Genomic DNA, 21,636 nt, shown 5'->3' with positions numbered 1-21,636 from the left:
ATGGATGTGTGGAAAGATGCTTCTAAAATATGGTTAGAACCAAGTGAGGAGTTTTCTAAGCAGCAGAGATTTCCAGTTATTTTACTCCACATCTATTGAGTCAGAATCTTCTGGAATGGGAGCCCAGAATCTGCATTTTCCAAAATCTCCCCACAAGGCACTGGCGCTGCCAGTTTACTGCCTGAGATTTGGGAGCCCTGAGCTGCAGAGGCAGATGAGGGAGGACTGAGGTGCAGGGGTCTCTGCAGAGGGCTCGGAACTGGTCAGTGCCCAGGGCAACGGTAAATTATGCTCTGGGAACACATTCATCACATCCTCCCGCATTGTTCCAGCGGCCATGTCGTGTATCCTTTGTGTCTTTGGGAAATATCACAAAGTCAGGCACAAGGTAGGGGTGCCACAACTACCTGAAAAATGAGTGAACATTGCTTAACAAATGTTAGTAGAGAAGGTAACTAGTAGTGTGGTTGTGTATCTTTGGCCAAAACACTCTAAAAATGCCAATTTATTAAAATAAATGATATAGAGAGCCTAGAGTCCAGATATTTGCTCAGACTTTTCAGCAATTGTATTAATTAAAAAAAGAAAAGAAAATCAAGACTCAGCCACTTTGATAAAATGTCTGCTTTAAAGAGGGTAATAGAATACAGGACATGCCATCAGTCACCTTGGGAACACTGTCACACTGAGACTTTGTGGCCCAAACTAAGAAAATGTATTCCCTGGTACTCCTTCTGAATCAATGATCACTACTGTTTGATTGTGACATATCATTCAAGTGATGACAGGTAGAGATAATAGAGTTAATTCAGACATCTATTAAATAATGGAGAGAGGAAAAATCATTTAAAACTAAACTTGAGAGTCAGCTCATGATATTAATTTCAAAAGTGTTTTGAAATAAATGTTATGAAACGTTTTATTTCCTTATCTGGTAAAAGAAAAGATCATATGACTTACAATCATTAGTTGACATTTTATTATATAGTTCCATAAGTGTTGAGTAAGTGAATGATTATTGCATTGCAGAACCATGAGATTCAGTGGGACCTTCCAAGTCATCCAGTTGATCTCTTAGATGGAGGTGGACATCCCCAGAAATAGCCTCAGAGTGGTCGTTAAACCACTATTTAAACCCTTTCCTAAGGAAACCCCCACTATTTTCCTCTCATGGGGTTTGTTTGCCAGATACAGACATAAAATCATAAAAGCTGATAGCATTGAACAAAGAAGCATTCACATTGTTTAATTTTCTTTTTTTCTCCCCTCCGCCCCCATGAATGTAAGATACAAACAACAAATAACTATTGAGTGATATCTCAAGTAGTATTTATTTATCTGCCAGTGAAACTCCAATGAACAAGTTGATCTTCATTCAGGGATATTTGGGGAGAATTCCAGTCAAAGAATTTACTGAGGAGAGACAGAGAAGAAGGCCATGGGGCATGATGGCCCCTGAAGGGTGGTTGCCTTGGAGCTACCTGAGAGGAAGGCTGCAATGATGGCTGTGCTGGGTAGTTGACACCTGGGCAATACCGGGGGTGCCAAAAAAAAAGTATATGCATGACCTGTATTCATCTTTTGTTATTGGTATATGTTGAGTCTTACAATTTTAATACAGTTTTTCCTTTCTTAAAATGTCTATACATTGTTTTGGTACCCTCTGTAGCTGGAGTGATTTCCTTGTGGCTGGTAGAGGTATATCTTCACTGGGGTTACAAAGAAAAGAGAAATGAAGTGCTACCTCATCTGGCAGATAGGACAGTACAAAGTATCACACAGAGGTAGCTTATATTAAGAAATACACACAGGGGGCGGCTGGTTAGCTCAGTTGGTTAGAGCGTGATGCTAATAAAACCAAGGTTGCCGGTTCGATCTCCACAAGGGCCACTGTGAGCTGCGCCCTCCTTAAAAAACAAAAAAAAACAAAAGAAAAAAGAAATATACACAGTATTGAAAGAGGGGTAGGGATGGGATGCACGTATCTCAGACCTCTAGTATTATCATTTGTTACCTCTGGTGACAAAGGCTGTTTAGAATGCAGTGTGTTTGTTTATTGCAATATTAACTTTTGTCGTTACTTTTCCATAGATAAATCACATATGTAGGCAACCTCTAAGTATATCTCATCTTTGGATTAACTTGCTTTTATGCTAAGCTTGAATAGAGCACTCTGAAATCTTCTCTGAATTTTGATAAGTTTGATAATTTCAGAACTCTCAAATAGCCAAAAGAAATTTTGTGGCTTTTAAAATTAAATTCTACGATCTTTTTTACTTTGGAAGTATTTTAGATTACCTGATAGAGAGGATGGGGTGTGGTTTCAAGAAAACGTCCGAAAATCGGTATTCAGATCTCATCTGTAGAATAGAAATTTCATATGGCATCTTCATTCTGACTCTGAAATGTAATGATTAATAACAAAAATGCTTGCCAGTAGAAGTAGAATCCGGTAGACAATTAACTAAAATATGTATTGATTCAAAGATTATTATATTTATAGGTAAAGACATAAGTCACCCGTTAGCAAGTGACTATTATTCTTTAAAAATGATCATTATTATGCATTGTATGATCAGTTTTGAAATAAATTTATTAAGAGTTATTAGCATTAGAAAAGATGACTGTAACCATTGATTTAGAATATATTTTATATCAACATTGGCAGTGTAGTTGCAATAAGGACAGAACATGTTTCTTTTCACACATTTACTTTATTTTAGTGGGGGATGCCCTAGAGATGCATAAAAAGGAGTATGTGGATGTATTTTTAGTCATTAATATGGTCCTCAGCCAAAGGGAACTAAAAATCCCAGAATGCAATATTCCATTCTTACTTAAGCATGGATTTCAGAAACTACTTGACCAAAATTTGATGACAGTTGGATTTACAACAATACCTAAAATGCTAAGACTTGAACTTTACCCAACATAGACTTTTGTCAAGTTTGCTACATTTCTACAATCAATTTTAAATAGTGAATGTTGTGAATGTTTATACTATCTCATCAGCATATGTGATACAATTAATTTTTTCATACATAAAAATTAGTCATTTTATCACAGGGAATCAGTGCAAGATTTAAGGACAAAGCAAGTAACTGAATTTTTCTGAAAGAAAACAATTCTTTTAAAAATATATTTATATATATACGTGTGAGTGTGTGTGTATATATATTCCTTAAAAATGAGACATTGTTATTTGAACTCAGATTAAAATATCTACTCTTTGAACTTTCATCATTTCTGAAATTATTATTGTAGGCTATAGTGATTATTATGTAGCCTCTTCAGATCATATCAGAAATAGATTTTTATTTCCTATTAGGAATATAGGGTCATTTAGTTTTATTGCTAAGTATCTCAATATGTTCTCCATCCGGTGGTTTTATAAATACAAAATGATAATACTAGTAAGAATGTACACATAAACATAATTAAAATAATAGCTAACATTTATTTAATGCCTACTGTATACCAGGCACTGTGCTAAGAGCTTGCATGGATTATTTCATTTAATCCTCACAAAACCCTAAGAAGTAGGTATTATTATTGTTGTTCCCAATTTATAATAGATTGAAACTTAATAAGAAAAGGTAACTTGTAAAACACGTGGCGCTACTAAGTGGAGCCAGAGTGTGTACCCCAGATTCTGGATCTAAATAGCTATGTTATGCTGCATACCATGCATCATAAAGGGAACATTATTATTATTTTGTAATGAGGCCACTTGAGGCAAATTCTTATCCACCATTGGAAAAAAACACCTCAATGTGCATGATTTTTTTGTTACCCAGAATGTATCATCTTTATACTGGAAAGACAGAAATTACCTGAAAATTTTCTTCATGAGTAAACTTTTGTTTCCTCTCTGTGAGAAGAAAAATTTTGAATTGCATCAATAAGTGTTAGAATAGACAGGTGAAAAATATCAGGGTAATTCAGTCCAGAAGCAAGCATTGAGCAAAAACGGTATTTATATAGTTTTCCAGATTGGCTGAATGCATCTATCAAATGATCTGAGTAGTTGCTCAACTGTTCCCTTATGTTTCCTGGCAGTTTATCTTTTATATATCTGTTTTGATTCCACAAGAATAGCAAGAACTCTGTGTGTTTATGAGATGTATCATTTTGATGTGTTTGTCATGCTTCCTGGGAGCTTCTCCTCATCCATTATACTGTCCTCTCTGATCTCAACCTTTCTCACATCAAGCTCTGGAATGACCTGGCTCTGTTACAGTAATCCTGCCATTTCTGCCTTTGCTTCTGAGGTTTCCAGATTTCCAAGGGTTTTGCTATTCAGCGTATCTCTCCCCTCTTTATACTTCCTCCCATGATCTTTTCAGTTCAACCCTGTGATTTTTCCACCTGAACTGGCTCCCTCTTCTTACTTTCCACAAATGGCACAATCACAACGATGGAAAGGCACAAGTGGTTTGTTGTCTGTCGCAATGTATTGCTCTCACAGCTTGTCAGCATAGAGCATCTCTGGTGTTCCTTGCTCTCTCTGCAGCTGCACATCAGCAAGTTAGACACCCCCCATTCCCCACTCACCCCCCACTTCCTGTATCACATGTTTCTCAAACTGTGCTTTCCAGATCCCTGGGAGTTCAGAGATGTATTCTCAGAGATATATGAATACATAAATCATTTCAAATGTTTGATGATTATCTTAAAATATTTAATATAAGATGCCAAATTTCAATGCTTATACTTGTGTTTGTGTTTTTCATTTTATTGGTGCCAGTGTTGTGACCATTTGACTTTTATGGTGGATTCTCAAGCGGGAGCCCACAAACTTGTTTTCTGAGTTACTGAGTTCCCAAAATTGAGAAACAGTGCTGGCAGTGGGCCTGGACAAATGAGCAACCACTCAGGCCTGGCTACTCATTCCTCGTACATCTGCTGTATACAGTACTTTCTCTGAGCTTCACGTTCTGCTATGCCCTGGGAATTTAAAACGTCCTTGTCCTCAAGGATTAGTGGGGAGGTCATATACATAAAAAAAACTATTTTAATGCCACCAGCAGTACACAAGGTTTCCCTTTCTCCACATCTTTACCAGCACTTGTTATTTGTTGACTTTTTGATGATAGCTATTCCAACAGGTGTGAAGTGATATCTCATTGTGCTTTTGATTTACATTTCCCTGATGATTAGTGATGTTGAGCATCTTTTCATGTGTCTGTTGGCCACTGTATTGCCATTTGCGACAACGTGGATGGACCTAGAGGGTATGATGCTAAGTGAAATAAGTCAGACTGAGAAAGACAAATACCATATGATTTCACTTACATGTGGAATAAAAACAAAACAAATGAACAAAACACAACAGAAACAAACTCATACATATAGAAAACAAATTGATGGTTGTCAGAGGAGATGGGGTGGGGGGGGTGAAAACGGTGAAGGAGACTAAGAAGTACAACATTCCAGTTATAAAATAAATAAGTCATGAGGATGTAAAGTACAGCATAGGAAATATAGTCAATGATATTGTAATAACTTTGTATGGTAACAAATGGTTACTAGACTTATTATGATCATTTCATAAGCTATATAAATGTCCAATCATTATGTTGTACATTTGAAACTATTAGAATATCGTATGTCAACTATAATTTTAAAAATGAATACTTATGAAACAAAAAAGACAATTTTAATATATTGTGATAATGCTAATCAGTTGGTAAAAAGTTTCTGGAGAACATCTTAGCAAGTGCATCGAGGACCTTGAAAATGTGGGATAACCCAATCATTCATTCCACTTTTAGGAATGTGTTTTAGGGAAATAAGAGAGATCCATAAAGATTTATATGAAAGGATAAGAAGTCAAATGAAATGAGGATTGTTGGAATTTACTCAGCCTAATATTGCTTACAATAGTTAAAAATGGAAACCAGATTTAACAATATTTAACCATGGGGGAATACTTAAATTATGGCATCTCAATGGGATATTAGACATCCACTAAAAATAATATTTCTAAAAAAATATTGAAAAAGAAAGGATTCATAACATAGTGTTATTCAGAAAAACAACACATAGCTCTATACCAAAGGTCAGCAAACTTTTTCTGGTAAACAGTCAAGAGGTAAATATTTTAGGTTTTGTGGGTCATATTGCTTTGTGAGTTGCAGCTGTTCAAACTCTGTTGTTGTAGTGTGAAAGCAGCTTTGGACAATATATAAAGAAATGGGTTGTGTTCCAATAAACATGGGTGTGTTTCAATAAAAATTTATGGACACTGAAATTTCAACTCTGTATAATTTCCATGTATCATGGAATAGTATTATTAAAAATTTTGTTTTCAACCACTTAATGTAAATGGAAAGTGTAAAAAACACTTAGTTAGCAGACCACACCAAAAGAGATTACAGACTGGCTTAGGACTGTGGGTTATAGTTTCCTGATCTGTGTATGTGTGTATATAAAACCATATGAATAATAATGGTGGTTACCTCTGGGCAGTGGGATCATAGGTGATTTTTATTTTTTATGATTTTAAAAGTTTCCCCCATTTTTATTATGAAATTACATTATTTTCATAATCAGAAAAATAAAAAAAACTCACTGTAATAATTGCTATGATAATGAAAAGCACTTTAGAGGGGCAGCTATCCCAGACCCAATGTGGGTGAGGAAAGGCTTACTAAAAGTGTCAACCCCTAAATAGCATCTTGAAGGATGAGGAGTTATTTAGCCAGAGGTGAGTCACAGGAAGGAGAAAGAAGAGTGGGAGGCAAGAAGGGAAAGCATTCTAAGCTGAGACAAAGGTTAGGCTGTCGGGAGGGCCGGAGGGTTGGGGAACCACAAGAATTTCAGAAGGCTGGAGAGCAATGTGAGAGAATAAACAGAAAGAAGACTACAAAGGAATCAATCACTGAGGGTCTTACTCGCTATGCTTAAGCTATGAATTTTATTTTAAAATACACTGAAACATTTATGAGTTGCTGAGTGACATGAGTATATTTCTGATATAGAAAGATCTACATGGCAGCAGGGCTGAGAATGGATATGCTAAGGGTGAGCCTGGAGGCAGGGGGCCAACTTGAGAGGCTGTTATAGGAATTCAGGTGAGAAGTGATGAGAAACTAAACTGAGCTAAGGGGGTGGAAATAGAGGAAAGGGGAGGTGTGTAGGATCTTGCAATTGAAGGAGACTTGGGGGAGAGAAGAGTAAAGATTGTCTTCTATGTTTCTGTTCCTGAAAGCCAGAAGAGTTGGAGATATGGTAGGTAAGATGGCATGATTGACTTTAGATGTTTTGATTTTGAGGTAGTTGTTGGACATTTGGATGAAGATTTTTAGTAAAGTTAAAAAATCAAGAGAAATTAATTATTTAGACAGTAGTTGTAGTCATACTTACAAGTGATTATGCATTCACTTGGAAAGAGGTATTGAGTAATTACTCTTTCTTTTCCATCCTACCCTCCCATGGATTAAATGGAGATACAATCTAATCAATACTAGTGGCTCATTGTGATAATCCATTCAAACTTTGTGGTCACTTGTTCTCTACCCATTGGAATTTCTTGAAGAAGTCGAGTATAGTTTGGAAAATTCACACAAATGATGTTGATATAATATCCCCAGCCCCACCCCTGACACATACTTGAGAAGAAAAGAGCAAAGACCATGGTCTCCTGGAAAACCTAGAACATTTAAAAACAGGCAGAAAAAGTAAACCTTTAAAAGAGAACCAAAGCACAGCAGGAAAATCAGAATGTGTTAGTAGCCAATGGAAGAAAAAAATTTTTAAGGAGCACAAAGAAGTGATTAAAGGGGATTACTGGCATTGGCAAATGTGAGGTCACTGTGGACCTCTACAAGAATATTTCAATAGGATGGTTGGGATGGAAACCTTTCACGTATGTGTTGAGAAGTGGCTGGGTATTAAGAAAAAGAGAAAAAACTGAAAGCATTGAATAAACGAAGACAATACAATCCTAACTAGCTGTCCCCCTCCCCATTCGTTCATATCTATTAACACAATTTGTACCATTTGATTAAGAGCTGATTGAAAAATTCTTGCTGGATGAGTGAAAGCATGGATGAGTGAATACATTCTTGAATAACTTCAGGTTCTATTAGATGTTATCTTCTTTGAACCATAAGAATCATTAAGAGTATTACTGTATTGTATTTTAACAAGTAACAATTTGGTTTTAGCTTTAGTGGAGGACAGAGAGCACCCTTTCCATTCAAGTGAAATATTCTCTACAGGTCCCTGTTGATTGAGAATGTTGTTAGTATTGTGGGAATCATATAATTTTTTTAAAAGCTATAAAGTACTATACAAATATTATTTTATATTGCAATATTAATATTGCATTGATAAAATGAGATTTCTCCCCTCTCTTAGGTGTGTTTTCAGATAGTAATTTATCTTTTTACTTCATTTTTAAAATAGTCTTCAAGTGCTCACTTCGGCAGCACATATACTAAAATAGTCTTCAAGCTGAAAGAGCTTCTTCTCTCCATTTAGGCAAGAAGCCCATCTAATAGCCTACAGCAACTGAGAGATGCAGTTTGAAGAGATGGAGTGAAGCCCCAGGCTCATTTCAACTGTTCAAAATGATATCCTCAAGTTGTCTGGTTTTAATTTCCATAGTACATATATTCTATGCACTTTTCAAAGAACTCTTCAAGTCTAAATAAGAAGTGAAAGAGATAGAAGACGTGTAGGGTATTGTCATTTTTCCTCAATTGGAAAGCTGAGAGGGGTAGCAGTCTGGGGAATGAGGCAAATGTGTGGTCTGGTCCAAGAAAACTTTTTCTAAGCTCTGTAGAAGGGTTTTTTCTATAAGTGATGGAGTACTGTTACTCTAGAATGGGTGCTGTTTTGTAGTTTTGTTAGAGAGGCTTCTAACAGACTGTGAAATAAAATCACATAATTTTCAAGAGAAAGTGAAAGAAACCTCTTAGACCTCTCCCATGCATCCTGCCACAAACATTTATTGAGCTCATATTACAAGGTCAGTCAATTAAATTCGCGAACTCATCTTAGAAAAAGTGCTACGTACCTCATTGCTGAATTTCACTACGGTCACCTTTGAAGTACTCCCCTTGGGAAGCTATGCGCCAACACCAGCACCTAGGCCACCCTTCAAAGAAATTTTGGACCTCTTTTTCTGGAATGGCCATCAGAGCTCTCGAATTACCCTTGATGTCCTGAATGTCATCAAAATGTCTTACTTTGAATTTTTCCTTTATCTTTCGGTAAAGAAGGAAGTCATTGGGGCCAGATCAGGTGAGTAGGGAGGATGTTCCAATACTGTTATTTGTTTACTGGCTGAAAACTCCCTCACAGGCAGTGCCGTGTGAGCTGGTGCATTGTCGTGATGCAAGAGCCATGAATTGTTGGCAAAAAGTTCAGGTCATTTTCATCTTCTTCATGCAGCCTTTTCAGTACTTCCAGATAGTAAACTTGGTTAACTGTTTGTCCAGTTGTTACAAATTCATAGTGAATAATCCTTCTGATATCAAAAAATGTTAGTAATATTGCTGCAACAAGTTTGTGAACTTACTATCAGACCTCGTGTGTGCAGGGCAGTCAGTGTTTCTGAGTAGGATGGATGTCTGATGGGACAATCCTTCATCAAACCTCTACCCCACAAACTGCACAAATTCATCATGACAACTAAAAATGCCTCAACATGTTTTCAAGCATTCTTTTGGGGCACTTCTGCTTGAAAACCAGTGATAGGTGCTAGAGCTATAAATATGAGTAAGACAGAACTTATGTCTCTTACGTCTCCTTTACAGATTTGAAACCATTATTATTAGCATGCATGGAGTGTTGTGCCCTCTAGCCATCTCCATTAGTATATCACTTGCATTTGTGTTTCAGGCTACCTAAGTGATACATCTTGCTCCCTGAGGGGAAGAGAGAAGGAAGAGGTAGTCTCCTTGGGGGCTCAGCGACGGGCATTAAAATAGAACAGTATTTCCTCAGCGCTGGCAACATACGAGTGAGCACCAATTCAGAAAAGAAGGCCTGACTGATAGCGTGACATGATACACGGGTGACCATGGAAAGCTGGAGAACACTAAAAGAACTAAAAGCCTTCCTAATGCCTTTATTAAAGCTGAAGACTTATCACAGGGACCCAAGTATTATATATCTAAACACCCTGAGGGTGGATTTTAGCTTTGGGCTCAGATGTTCCATTTCAGAAATCTCACAGAAATATACTTCACCTGGCCATTATCCTGAGATTTTGGATTGGCTGAGAAATATTCCTGTTCTCTGAATCCTGCCCAGTTCACTCTGTTTGAGTTCCTCTTTCTTTCAGTATTTCAGAATTTCTTCCAGTATTCCAGTATTTCAATGCCTTGGGGAGCGTTGGACTATACTTGGCCTCTGATCCCAGCACCCCAAGAGCCATCTAAAATCCCAAGAGAGTTTGGAGTAGACAGTTTTCTGCCAATCCTCAAAGCAGGATGTCTACCCGCTTTCTTGGAGAAAATCTCAAGTATAACTTGTACCAAATTAAACCCAGAGGGTTCTGCAAGAAGGTTTTGGCCTTGGAATTCCAGTGAACAGAGCATTTTGCAGTTCACAATAGAGGTCATGGGAGAGTCCCAAGGAAATACTGGAAACCAGAATTGTAGTCCTTCAAGCTGTTTGCCCCTAAAACCTCTGCATCACTGATTTATGAAGTGTCACTTCAGTAGGAAAAGAACAGTACTAAGAAGAACTAAGTTATATGTGTTCAATAAGGCTAAGACAGTTCTATATATACATAAAAAATACTTTCAAAAACAATCCTATTAGCTGTAGAAACAGCCAAGTTTCAGATTTATCTATCACCTTCATGTCAAATCTGAGAAATATCCTAAAAGGTTAATTGTTCAGTTGCTTTGCTCTAGAATGAATTCATTCCCTGTTATTTCTTATTCTCTTCTGCATCGCCACCATGGAATTATTAAGTTCTCCTAGTTTCAGTTCTCAGTACAGCCTTTGTGACAAAAATGAGGTTTCTTAAAATTTAAAACTCCTAATATAATCTCTTTCTTCTCTTTATATAGTCTTCTTTTTTTCTCCAAAGGTTTTATTGGGGAAGGAGAACATGACTTTATTGGGGACCAGTGTGTACTTCCAGGATTTTTTCCAAGTCAAGTTGTTGTCCTTTCAATCCCAGCTGTGGAGGGTGCAGTTCAGCTCCAGGTCCAGTTGCCATTGCTGGTTGCAGGGGGCACAGCCTACCATCCCCTGTGGGAATCGAACCAGCAAACTTTGGCGTTAGGAGCACGGAGCTCCAACCGTCTGAGCCACCAAGCTGGACCTCTTGACATAGTCTTGAACTGACACCCATCATAAATAGAAATTGAGGCCAAGTTATTCCATTTTAATGATAAAAAGTATAAAATTAAAAACATGCACAATACAAAATTAACCAGCCTTTAAGATAACCTAAAGCTTGTCACATGACAAGCAAATGCTTAGATGTTATACTTTCAAATAGCTAGATAAGAAAGTATATTCATTTCACCTAACTCTCTTGGCAATTTAGACAATCATCTGCCTGGCTTAGCCTAAATACCAGAGAGAACAGAGCAGGCACATATTCAGTGGACATCTCTGAAGAGGTCATTGACATGTGTAATCCAATCTGCCCGAGACTTTTTTGAGTTAGCTATGAAATTATCAGGTTCTGGTCTCTATATATGTTGTTTTGTTGCATTATGAATTTTATTTTCCTTCTTTATTAAGCACAAGAGAACCTTGGATGTATAATGTATAACAAATAATTTTACATGTGTAAATGTATCTGGCAATTCTATGGTAACAATCCCCCAACAGCATTGGCTCACAGTCACTGATTGTATTTCTTACATTACATGCTGGCTTCATTGTAATTACCATTCAGTTTTGCATGTCTGCTTTGTTCTAGGATTCAGACTGAAGAAGCAGCCCTTTGTATGAAAAGAGAAATGGTGGAATCACTCATTGGTTCTTAAAACTTTTCAAGAGTGGCACACAAATCTCCTGTTTACATTTCATTAGTCTAAGCAAGTCTCATAGACAAGCTTTTGTTAGGAGGCATGAGGGTATAAGCCTTTTACAGAAAGAAAAAGCAAATAACTGGGAAGAATTATACAATTAAAGTGTTTATGTGTCTTAGGACATAATTTGAAAGCGTAAGGAGGGAAAGAACTGCTCTAGAATTCTAATTGGAGATAACTCAGGCCAACTGTTCCAGTACAGCAATGGCATGTTTTTGTTTTTCTTTTTTGGAGTAGGTTCATTTTATGTAATTGCAAAAATGAACATAGCATTTCCCCCAATGATAAAAAGTAATATATTCTTATTATTAAAAAATTCAAAATACACAGGAAGATATAAATAAAAGAGTAAGATTCATTAGAAAACACCTAGGTAAATTCCAAGAAAAATGAAAATATACATCCACACACAAACTTATATATAAATATTTATAGTAGGTTTATACATTATAGTCCAAAATTGGAAACACCCACATGTCAACAGGTAACTAGATGAATTCATTCAGTGGAATACTACTCCACAATAAAAAAGGATACATGAAAGCGTATGGATGAATCTCAAAAAACTTTATGCTGAGTGAAATAAGAAAGATAACATACTACGTGGTATCATTCATGTGACACTCCAGAAAAGGCAAATCTAAAGTGACAGAAAGCATATGAGTGTCATTGTGGGGCATGAAGTGGGCAGGGTTGATGGGGTGGACTATGAGTAAACTTTGGGGTGATAGAATTGTTTTTTCTTATGGTGATGGTTACTTAGATGTATACACTTGTCGGAACTCTTTTGAAAAGTACATGAAACGGGGGATTTTATTATATGCAAACTATAACTTCAATAAAGTTGATTTTAAAATTATTGAAAAATCCACAGAGAGCCTCACTGAGTCTTAGTTATCTTGTCATTAGCTTATTCATTGAACCTTAAAGTTATATGTATTTTTAGTTGATTTTCTAGGGTGTGCTAGATAAGCAATCATATCCATTTTCTTAAACTTATCATATGGACTGACAATTCCAAAGCAATGCATACTAATGGGGGATGGATTCTTGACTGTATTCTTCCTGCTATTGATTTCTACTTCAATTCCATTGTGGTCTGAGAGCACACTTTGTATGATTTTTATTCTTTTAAATTTGCTAAGGTATACTTTATGGTCCAGGATATGGTCTGTCCTAGTAAATGTCTCACATGAGCATAAGAAGAATGTGTATTTTGCTGTTGTTGGACAGAGTAGTCTATAAATGTCAATTATATCCAGGTGATTGATGGTGTTGTTTAGTTCAACTATATCCTTACTTTTCTGCTTGCTGGATATGTCAATTATTGATGGACGGATATTGACGTCTCCAACTGTAATAGTAGGTTTGTCTATTTCTCCTTGCAGTTCTATCAGTTTTTGCTTCCCATATTTTGATGCTCTGTTGTTAGGCACATACACATTTAAGATTGTTATGTCTTCTTGGAGATGAACCTCTTTATTGTTATGAAATACCCATCTTAATCCCTCAATATTCCTTGCTCTGAAATCTGCTCTGTTTGAAATTAATATAGCTACTGCAGTTTTCTTTAGATTAGCGTTAGCACGGCATATATTTCTTTATCCAGTTTCTTTTAACCTATCTGTGCCTTTATATTTAAGCTGGTTTTCTTGTAGACACCATATAATTGGGTCTGATTTATTTATCCACTCTGATAGTCTCTGCTGAATCCAGGAGCAGGTGGGCAAGGGCAAGTAAAGCATCTCAAAGCTTTTCTACAATTTTTAAGTTGTCTTTTTGTTGCTTTAGTGTTCTCCTGTTTGCTGTGAACCTTTCACTACTTTACAGAGTTCTGACAGTGTTGATTAAGATAGTTTGTGCTTGCTTTCTCAATGTTTCTACAGAGGAATGGACCATTGCAGCTATCTACTCTGCTACTTACGTTTGACATCAGATGTTTTTATATTTCATTTGGCTTTTCAATGACCCAACTTTTAAAAAATCAGTTTTTATGTTTTTCTCTAATTTGTTAATTTCTAATTTGTATTTAATTAATCTCCTTTAATTTTTGTTTTATTTTATTTTCTATAATTTAGGCTTGATGTTTAATTTACTTTTTCTTTCTTTAAAAATAAAGTAGTCTAATGCTATGAATTTTATCGGAGAATAAAGTTAGCCGTATGTTAGGTTTTCAGACGTAGTACCCTTATTTTTTTTTCTAAAAAATCTGTAATTATAGTTTTTATTCTCCATTGTATCTAGGAATTATTTTATTAAGTGTTAGCTTAAATTTTCTAAGATATTTGTTTTATTATCTGGAACTTTTATTGTTTATTTCTACTTTTACTACATTGTCATCTGACTGGGTATATCTACTTTAAATATTTTAATGCCATTAATATAAAGGTTCATGAGTGCCTTGATGTGGATTGAACTATTTATCAATATAAGATGCCATTTTTAATTTCAATAATTTTTGTTTTGATTTCTAATTTGTCTGAAATTAGTATTGTTAATCTCCTTTAGTTTTGTTTGTCTTTGCTTACTATATCTCTTCTCTTTATTTTCAAAAGTTAAGCCATTTTAATTAAGGGATGACACTATCAAACATAAATTAGTTGATTTTTTTTTTTTTACTTAATCTGAGAATGTCTTTTAGTTGAAAAAGTTAACTCAGTCACCTTTTTGGTGTTAATCGATATTTGATCATATTTCTATCATTATGTTTTGTTTTTTGTGTGTGTCCTGATAAATGTGCTATTTTTCGTTTTATCTGTTGCATTTTGCTCTATATCATTTCAGTTCCCTTTTCTGCTGATACATTGGAACTCATTCATATTAATATTTTTAGTCTATTATTTTTTTTAAGTTGTGCCTTTATTTTTGTGCCAACTTAAACAATGAAATAGAATCTATGGGATCCTCCTCCTGTCCCCAAATCAGATAATTATGTAACCACATGTTCTCCTTAAGCTCCCATATTTTGTTCAAACAGTCTGTAATGTTGGTCACAGATATTCTTATTCTTTACATTGTGAGTATTCTCTTTTAATAACTTAATAATGTTTACATTAAGCTTCACAAGCATATTAACAATAACAATTATTTAGAATAAACAGTAAGTTTTACTGGGTTGATTTCTAACAACTTTTTTTTTCTTGATTACTCTCTCATGGATGTGTTCAAATTAGTTTTTTTTTTTTTTAAATGTGACGTTAACACAATATCCTGTACCCCTCAGAATGCAGATGTGTACCTTTGATACATCTCTAGTGTTTGCACAATATTTATTTAAATGTGAATGCCTTTAACTTGGCCATGCTTCCTACTTTACCACAATCTCCACTGCTCCCTCCTCCTTCTTCATCTGCCTGCCTACATAGCAGTTTGTGTTTATAAATTCTCTTCTAGTCTTTCCTAGAGCACACACAACTTCACATATTCAAGTGTTTGAAATGTGATCCTGTGTTCTTACATTGAGTGACACTCTGCCTTATGCCTTTTTGTTTGTCTGTTTTTCCTTGGACGTAGGCTTTGGAAGATCGGGTATGGGAACTCTTGCAGGAAGCAGACAAGACAGCTGAAGAGAACAAGGATCAGAGTCAAGTCTATGATGCCATGGCTAATACCCTGGGCGAAGCATGGGCAGCCCTGGTCTCTATGCTTGAAAGAAGACGAGAGCTCCTCAGGTTGACCTCTGAATTTTTTGAAAGTGCCTTGGAGGTTTGTGTTAAAAAAACTTCTCCCTTCTCCACATCAGAGTAAATGAATAGCACTCCTGAAAATGTTTTATTTCCACAAACAGATATTGCAGTTGGTTCAAAAAATGGCAGAATAACCATAATATATACAATACACTTTAATTTTTATTGCAAAAAAAACTAAAATTGTTAATATTTTAAATGTAGGCCTTCAAACAAAAACTAAGTACACCTCATTAAAATTAAGTAAACTAATAAGTAAAAATGGGAACTCTTACTCATAATTCATTATGATATAGTTCCTTCTGTAGAAGATAGTAATATAATTACTAAATCAAACAATTAGCCCTGATTTTAGGATTACTAGGAAATGTTGGTCTACAGTGTTCTTATTGACTAAAAGTTGTTGACTAAAACTTCCATTGCTTATGAAGAGACAATTGCAGAATATTCCATAGAATAATACCTTGTAAGCATAGCATTTTACAAAGCACTTTCTTAAGGCATATGGTTGAGTTTCTATAGTTTGAACTCATGAAAATATAAGGAAAGGAAAAAGTTCTGGGCCTAACAAGGTCATTTCCCCCTGTGATTTTTCTTAAATTCTGTAATTTTATGAGGTTCCCAATTTCAAAATGTGAGACTCAAAGAACATTATCAAAAGAAGTGTTATATTTGGTATAAGACAGTTATTGGAAATTTCACTTTTAACTTCTCTGTCAAATGGCAGTACGTTCATTTTGATGTGAAAGCACTGCTTCATTATGATAAAGCACTAGCTTTGAAAAATGTGACATTTCCAAACTGAAAATTCAGGGCTTAAATTCAAAATAATGAAGGAAAGGAAACTAGTAATAGAACATAAGAATCGGGGTAGACAATCTCATGCATCATGAACTCGTTTAAAAATGAAAAGGAGCAAAAACTTTATTGTAACTTTTAGGTTTGCTTTCCACAATTTGAACACTGAAGCCCAACTCACACTTCATTCTACAGATTATCTTGGGAAAAAGTTGTCCATACAGTTTTTTTCCTGAAAAGAAGAAAACCAGATGAAATATACCTACAGAGGTCAAATTAGATACATCTGATTGATTCCATCTTAGTAAATGTATAGGTGTCAGCTGCCCTTGAAATTCAGCTAATTTGAGCACAGGAAATTACCTTTTTTTCAAACATTAGGCTCAACATTTGTTTCACTGTGCAGTAGCATTAATGCTAGCTGATTTTCTCTACGATGAGAGATTACTTCCAGATACTACATGAAATAAAGGGAAGTACTAAGTCAACCTATAATTCAACCCAGGACTCTGATTCTTAGTGAAATGACTAATCGTTTCTTGTTTTATTCTGTTTCCAGTTTTGTGGACCACTTCACACTTAGCTGAATGCAAACTCCTACATGATCTTCCATGCCCCTTATGTATGCCAAAGACATTTTTATTAGTGATTTAGGGAAAAAAAAAAAAAAAAAAGATAAGGGTGAAAATAAGAATAGAGTTTTTTAAAAATATCCCTCGTTACCAACTACCCTGTACAAGCTACAGAAAGAAAAGTAGTAAAAAGAAAGTATCCATAAAAGTTAACAGTACCTTAGGGAAGCTTTTTCTGAGCAAAATTGTTTTACTGGTTTATTATTTTTAAAATTTCAAATAAGTTGAAATATAGATATACAGAGACTCTAAAACTTTTTGTAGTGTTCTACAGGGAAAAAAACAAATCACCTACAGAGTTTTGTTTTTCTTTCTTTGTCTTTGAAGATTTTGCTCAAAGAATGTCTTTAAAATCAGTTATTAGAAATGAAATGAATTAGACATGTAAATTATGTGTGGATAGGATTCCTGTATTGAACTATGTGCATGCAGGAGTTCTTTACAAATAGCAAATGTCATCTTATTGCATGGTTGATAATGATTATAGGATGGCTTGTGGCTCCTAAGACTTAACAATCAACAAGGTTTTTCTCTTCTCAAACATTGTACTTCTGTCTAGAAACATTGTCCTGAAGTGACAATGGTGTGTGTCCATCACGTTGTTCTATTAGGATGGTGGAGGCCTTCTCTGTATTTCCAACGGAGACATGCTCATCAGGCTTTCCCATCATTTCATGCTGTTTATAACAGGATCTTATATGGCTATTGTACTAATCATAACACAGTAGATCTTCTTAATCAACTAGTTATAAAAATATTAAAAATCACTAAATTCAAAGATAACAGTTTTGAAAAACCTTGAAAAAGAAGACAAGCACTGTGGTAGCTTTTGTCTTTCTCACTGATAATTTGTCTTTATGAGTTTGTTCTATACTTAATTCAAAGGTGAACACGTTAATTAAAATGTTCTTATAAAGTATAATATTATCTTTGAATCTTAGTGTTACCGTGTTTCCCCAGAAATAAGACCTAGCTGGACAATCAGCTGTAATGCATCTTTTGGAGCAAAAATTAATATAAGACCCCATCTTGTCCAGCTAGGTCTTATTTTCAGGGAAACATGGTAAAATAAACCAACTATTTGTCTACTGCTATGGATGTCCAGTATTAGCATAACCAAGTATGGTTTGCCCTTTTCTAAAATTTGTTTCTAAGATTGTTCCCCTGAAAGTTTTAACATCGCTTCAGTTATCTCCCCTGTATACTTTCTCCATGCAGAAACACAAGAGAGGGCTGTATATTCTTGACCATTTAGGGTGTTAAGTTGCTATTCCTTTTTTCCTTGAAATAGAGGAGAAAATTTCCATTTTTTGTTCTTGCTGCATCAAATCTCATTTTATTTATGTAAATAATACATAAAATTATTGATAAAATTTAAACAAAATTACAAGTTATAGATTTAAAATCTAAACTTTTACCTCCCTTTACCCAAGTCTAACCCCATTCCTTCTAATCAATGTAACCTTTTGGTGTGTATCTTCTAAGACCACTTCCCATACAAATACATATATTTGTTTTATATAAGAAACGGGATTAGACATTGCTTCTTGGCCTTTTGGCTAAGATCAAGTGTAGCAATTGGGCTTAGACTATGCATTATTCTGAAACTTATATTTTTCAGTTGTAGGTCTAATCATAGAGGAAAAAATATATATTTCAGTCTTCTCTCTAAATGGGTTCTGAAGTTAAATTTAATTATAATTATGTAGGTCACTGGTTAGCCAAACTTCTGTTGGTTTCTCCTAGCAAACTTTCTGGTAATTCTTTGACACACTGCCTTAGAATGTTAAAAGTGGCTGTATTCATTACATAGGACACAAAAATTTTAGTTGAAAATTTTAAGACATTTGAACAGAAAACAAGTTGGTTTATTTCAGTATACATAACATATTTCCAGGTATGAAAAAATGCAAAAGAATAATAAGAAAGCTCTTACATCGGCGCTTTGTAAGTTGACTGCATGCAAACACACACCCTCACACAAACACCCTAAGCCAGCACATGCTCGCACAAACACATGCATCCTCAAAAAAACACACAAACACATACAGTGAGGCATTAATTCTTGAAAAACATTGGCAAATAACTAAAAGTGGCACGCTGAGTTTTATTTTTTCAATTGTCTTTCCCCTGTGTTTCGGTTGTAGTTTGCCATTAAAATAGATGAAGCTGAAGACTTCCTCCAGAACACGCAGGAGTTTGGGAGCGCCGAGTCCTTACAGTCACTCCTTCAGCTTCATGAACATCATACCAAAGGCAAGAAATATATCTATTCCTCACGTACATTTTTCAAGCTTTTAAAAGGTATTAATGTGAAAAGGTTTGTGTATGACAGTGTATTTTTTATATGTTTATGTAGGCTTCAGCTCATTCTAAGAAAGATTAAAGAAAGCTCTTTTTTCTGGTCATCTTCTGCAAGGAAGAAGTAGCTATGAATGGTTCTAAGGAAATGGTAGAGGAACAGCTTCTGAGAGATTGTAATAGCTCTGGGAGTTATTCAATCTGCTGGATTTTTAATTTCTGAGGCCGGGGCATTTCCGCCATGTCCATCCATGTAGCCTCAGCACCTATGCTGGCACACAGTAGGTCCTCAAGAGTATTTCTTGTTCGAATAAATGGTTTTAACTCAGTGAATGTTCCTTCCCGGGGTCAGTAAATGAAGGTCAGCCTTTAAATAAAAGCTCTAGGTAAGGAAAATCTCTCTTTCACTATTTCAGTTTTTTTTTAAAAAAGGAGTAGTGAACTTTTTCCAGATAGAAAAATTTAATAAAAGCAGTATAGATAAAGATTTCCAACTCCCTATGAACAACTATGAAGAGAGTCCAATTGTTAACCAACACTTTGTATTCTTGGCCTTTTCCACCAGAATCTGGAATGGGCAGAACTGTAGTGGGAAGGCATGTGTGGAGGGGTAGCTATTTACCGTAATCTTGTTCTGTGGAATCAGGTTAGATAAACAGAGAGGAACAACACTTCTTCCTAATTCGTTCTTCTAATTATTACTGCCAAGTAGAACTGGGGTGAGTGGATGGTTTCCTGAACTCAATTGTCACAATTCTAACTCAGCGTCTAGCTCTCCCAATCAGATTGTGCTGGCCATGGGCTGGAGGTGTCTTTAAAGCCACAAATAGATTTTGTATCTATATCACCCTCCAAACGACCCTACATAAAAGATCATTGTTTTTCCTAAACTCAAAGGTTAAAGGACTCAATCTTTCCTGTGTAAATTTTTATGAGACCCTACCACATATATATTATGCATTTATTTCATTGTTCTAGAGGACGTCTCCCTAACAGGGATTATAAACAGCATCGGAAATGTCAGCATTAAAGCAGCAGCCTGCTTATTTTTGTACAGCAGCAGCAATCTCGCTGGGTCCAAAGAGGGTGAACAGAATCACCTGAAATTCCGCTTAGGATACTGGAAAGTGAATTGAGTCCAAAGTCACTGAGATGGATTCTGTGGTCACAATTCCAACCAACATGATCATCACATAGCAAGTTTACCTCCAGAAATCTGACAATGACTGATGCTTTAGTTGATAAGATTCAGTACTGAGGCAATCAAAGGAAAGCATTTTACAGAGAGGGGTTGTGGAAGTAGGGATTTCTCCATAAGTACTTGGGGATGCAAGTAGATGGGGAGAAGTAGCCTTAATGCGATTTTGTTGTTGTTTCTCTTGGCTCCTCCAGAGTGACTAGGATCTGTGGCACAGGGAGCCAGTGTACATGGGCCATGTGCTGCTTTATTTGGAAGCCTTAGACTGCAGTGCCCTGGCCTTCAGCTGACAGTGAGACCAGTGTCCTGACATTCATGGGGCCACTGGGCCCCCTCTTAATCTGAAGAGATGGATAAAAATGCTAGCCGAAGATAGGAAAAATCGTTTATTTTTTGTGATCACAAAATGTTCTTCCATCCTGATGGCAGGTTGATTGTGACATTTTTGTGTCTATGTGACACTTGAAGCACGGGGATAACAGGGACTCTCATCAGGGTATTTGGCTCCCCATTCATCTTCCTAATGGTGGCCTTGTTTCCATAAAATGAGAGTTGACGAAATTTATTAATCAATTCAGTGGGATTAAGATTAGCTGACTTGAAACGCATATTCAAGGACAAAATTCTGATTTTCAGGTACGAACGCCAATCTGTGTTAGTCTGTTCAAGCTGCTGTAACACAATACCGCAGACTGGGTGGTATAATCTGAAATCAGCAGCAGAAGTTCATTTCTCACAGTTCTGGATGCTAGAAATCTGAGATCAGGGTGCCAGCATGGTGGGGTAAGGGTCCTCTTCTGGGTCACAGATTTCTCATTGTCTCCTCACGTGGCAGGAATGGCTAGGGAGGGCTGTGAGGTCGCTTTTGTAAGAACACTCGTCCCTTTCATGAGGGCTCCACCTTCGTGACCTGACCACCTTCCTAATATCATCACATTGGGGTTTCAACATAGGAATTTTAGGGGGGGGTCCAAACATTCAGACCACAGCAATCTCTAGTAACTTCACAT

General features: G+C 35.9%; 1 protein-coding gene and 1 pseudogene across 3 annotated transcripts in view; both read left to right on the top strand.

The window, feature by feature from the left end:
* CCDC141 (coiled-coil domain containing 141) overlaps positions 1-21,636 on the top strand; it is a 168,517-nt gene that overhangs the window by 27,765 nt on the left and 119,116 nt on the right. For all 3 annotated transcript variants that reach the window (XM_074338695.2, XM_019739337.3, XM_019739336.3), the window contains exons 3-4: positions 15,525-15,716; positions 19,275-19,383. In XM_074338695.2, the coding sequence (XP_074194796.2) occupies positions 15,525-15,716; positions 19,275-19,383 (301 nt within the window). The remainder of the gene's footprint in view (positions 1-15,524; positions 15,717-19,274; positions 19,384-21,636) is intronic.
* On the top strand, positions 18,667-18,765 carry LOC141568139 (U2 spliceosomal RNA; annotated as a pseudogene).

The sequence above is a fragment of the Rhinolophus sinicus genome, chromosome 17, assembly GCF_057876585.1.
Source record: "Rhinolophus sinicus isolate RSI-liver-muscle chromosome 17, RSI-T2T, whole genome shotgun sequence".
NCBI lineage: Eukaryota > Metazoa > Chordata > Mammalia > Chiroptera > Rhinolophidae > Rhinolophus > Rhinolophus sinicus.
The sequence above is the reverse complement of the archived record's forward strand: the minus strand, read 5'-3'. Positions and strand labels throughout refer to the sequence as shown.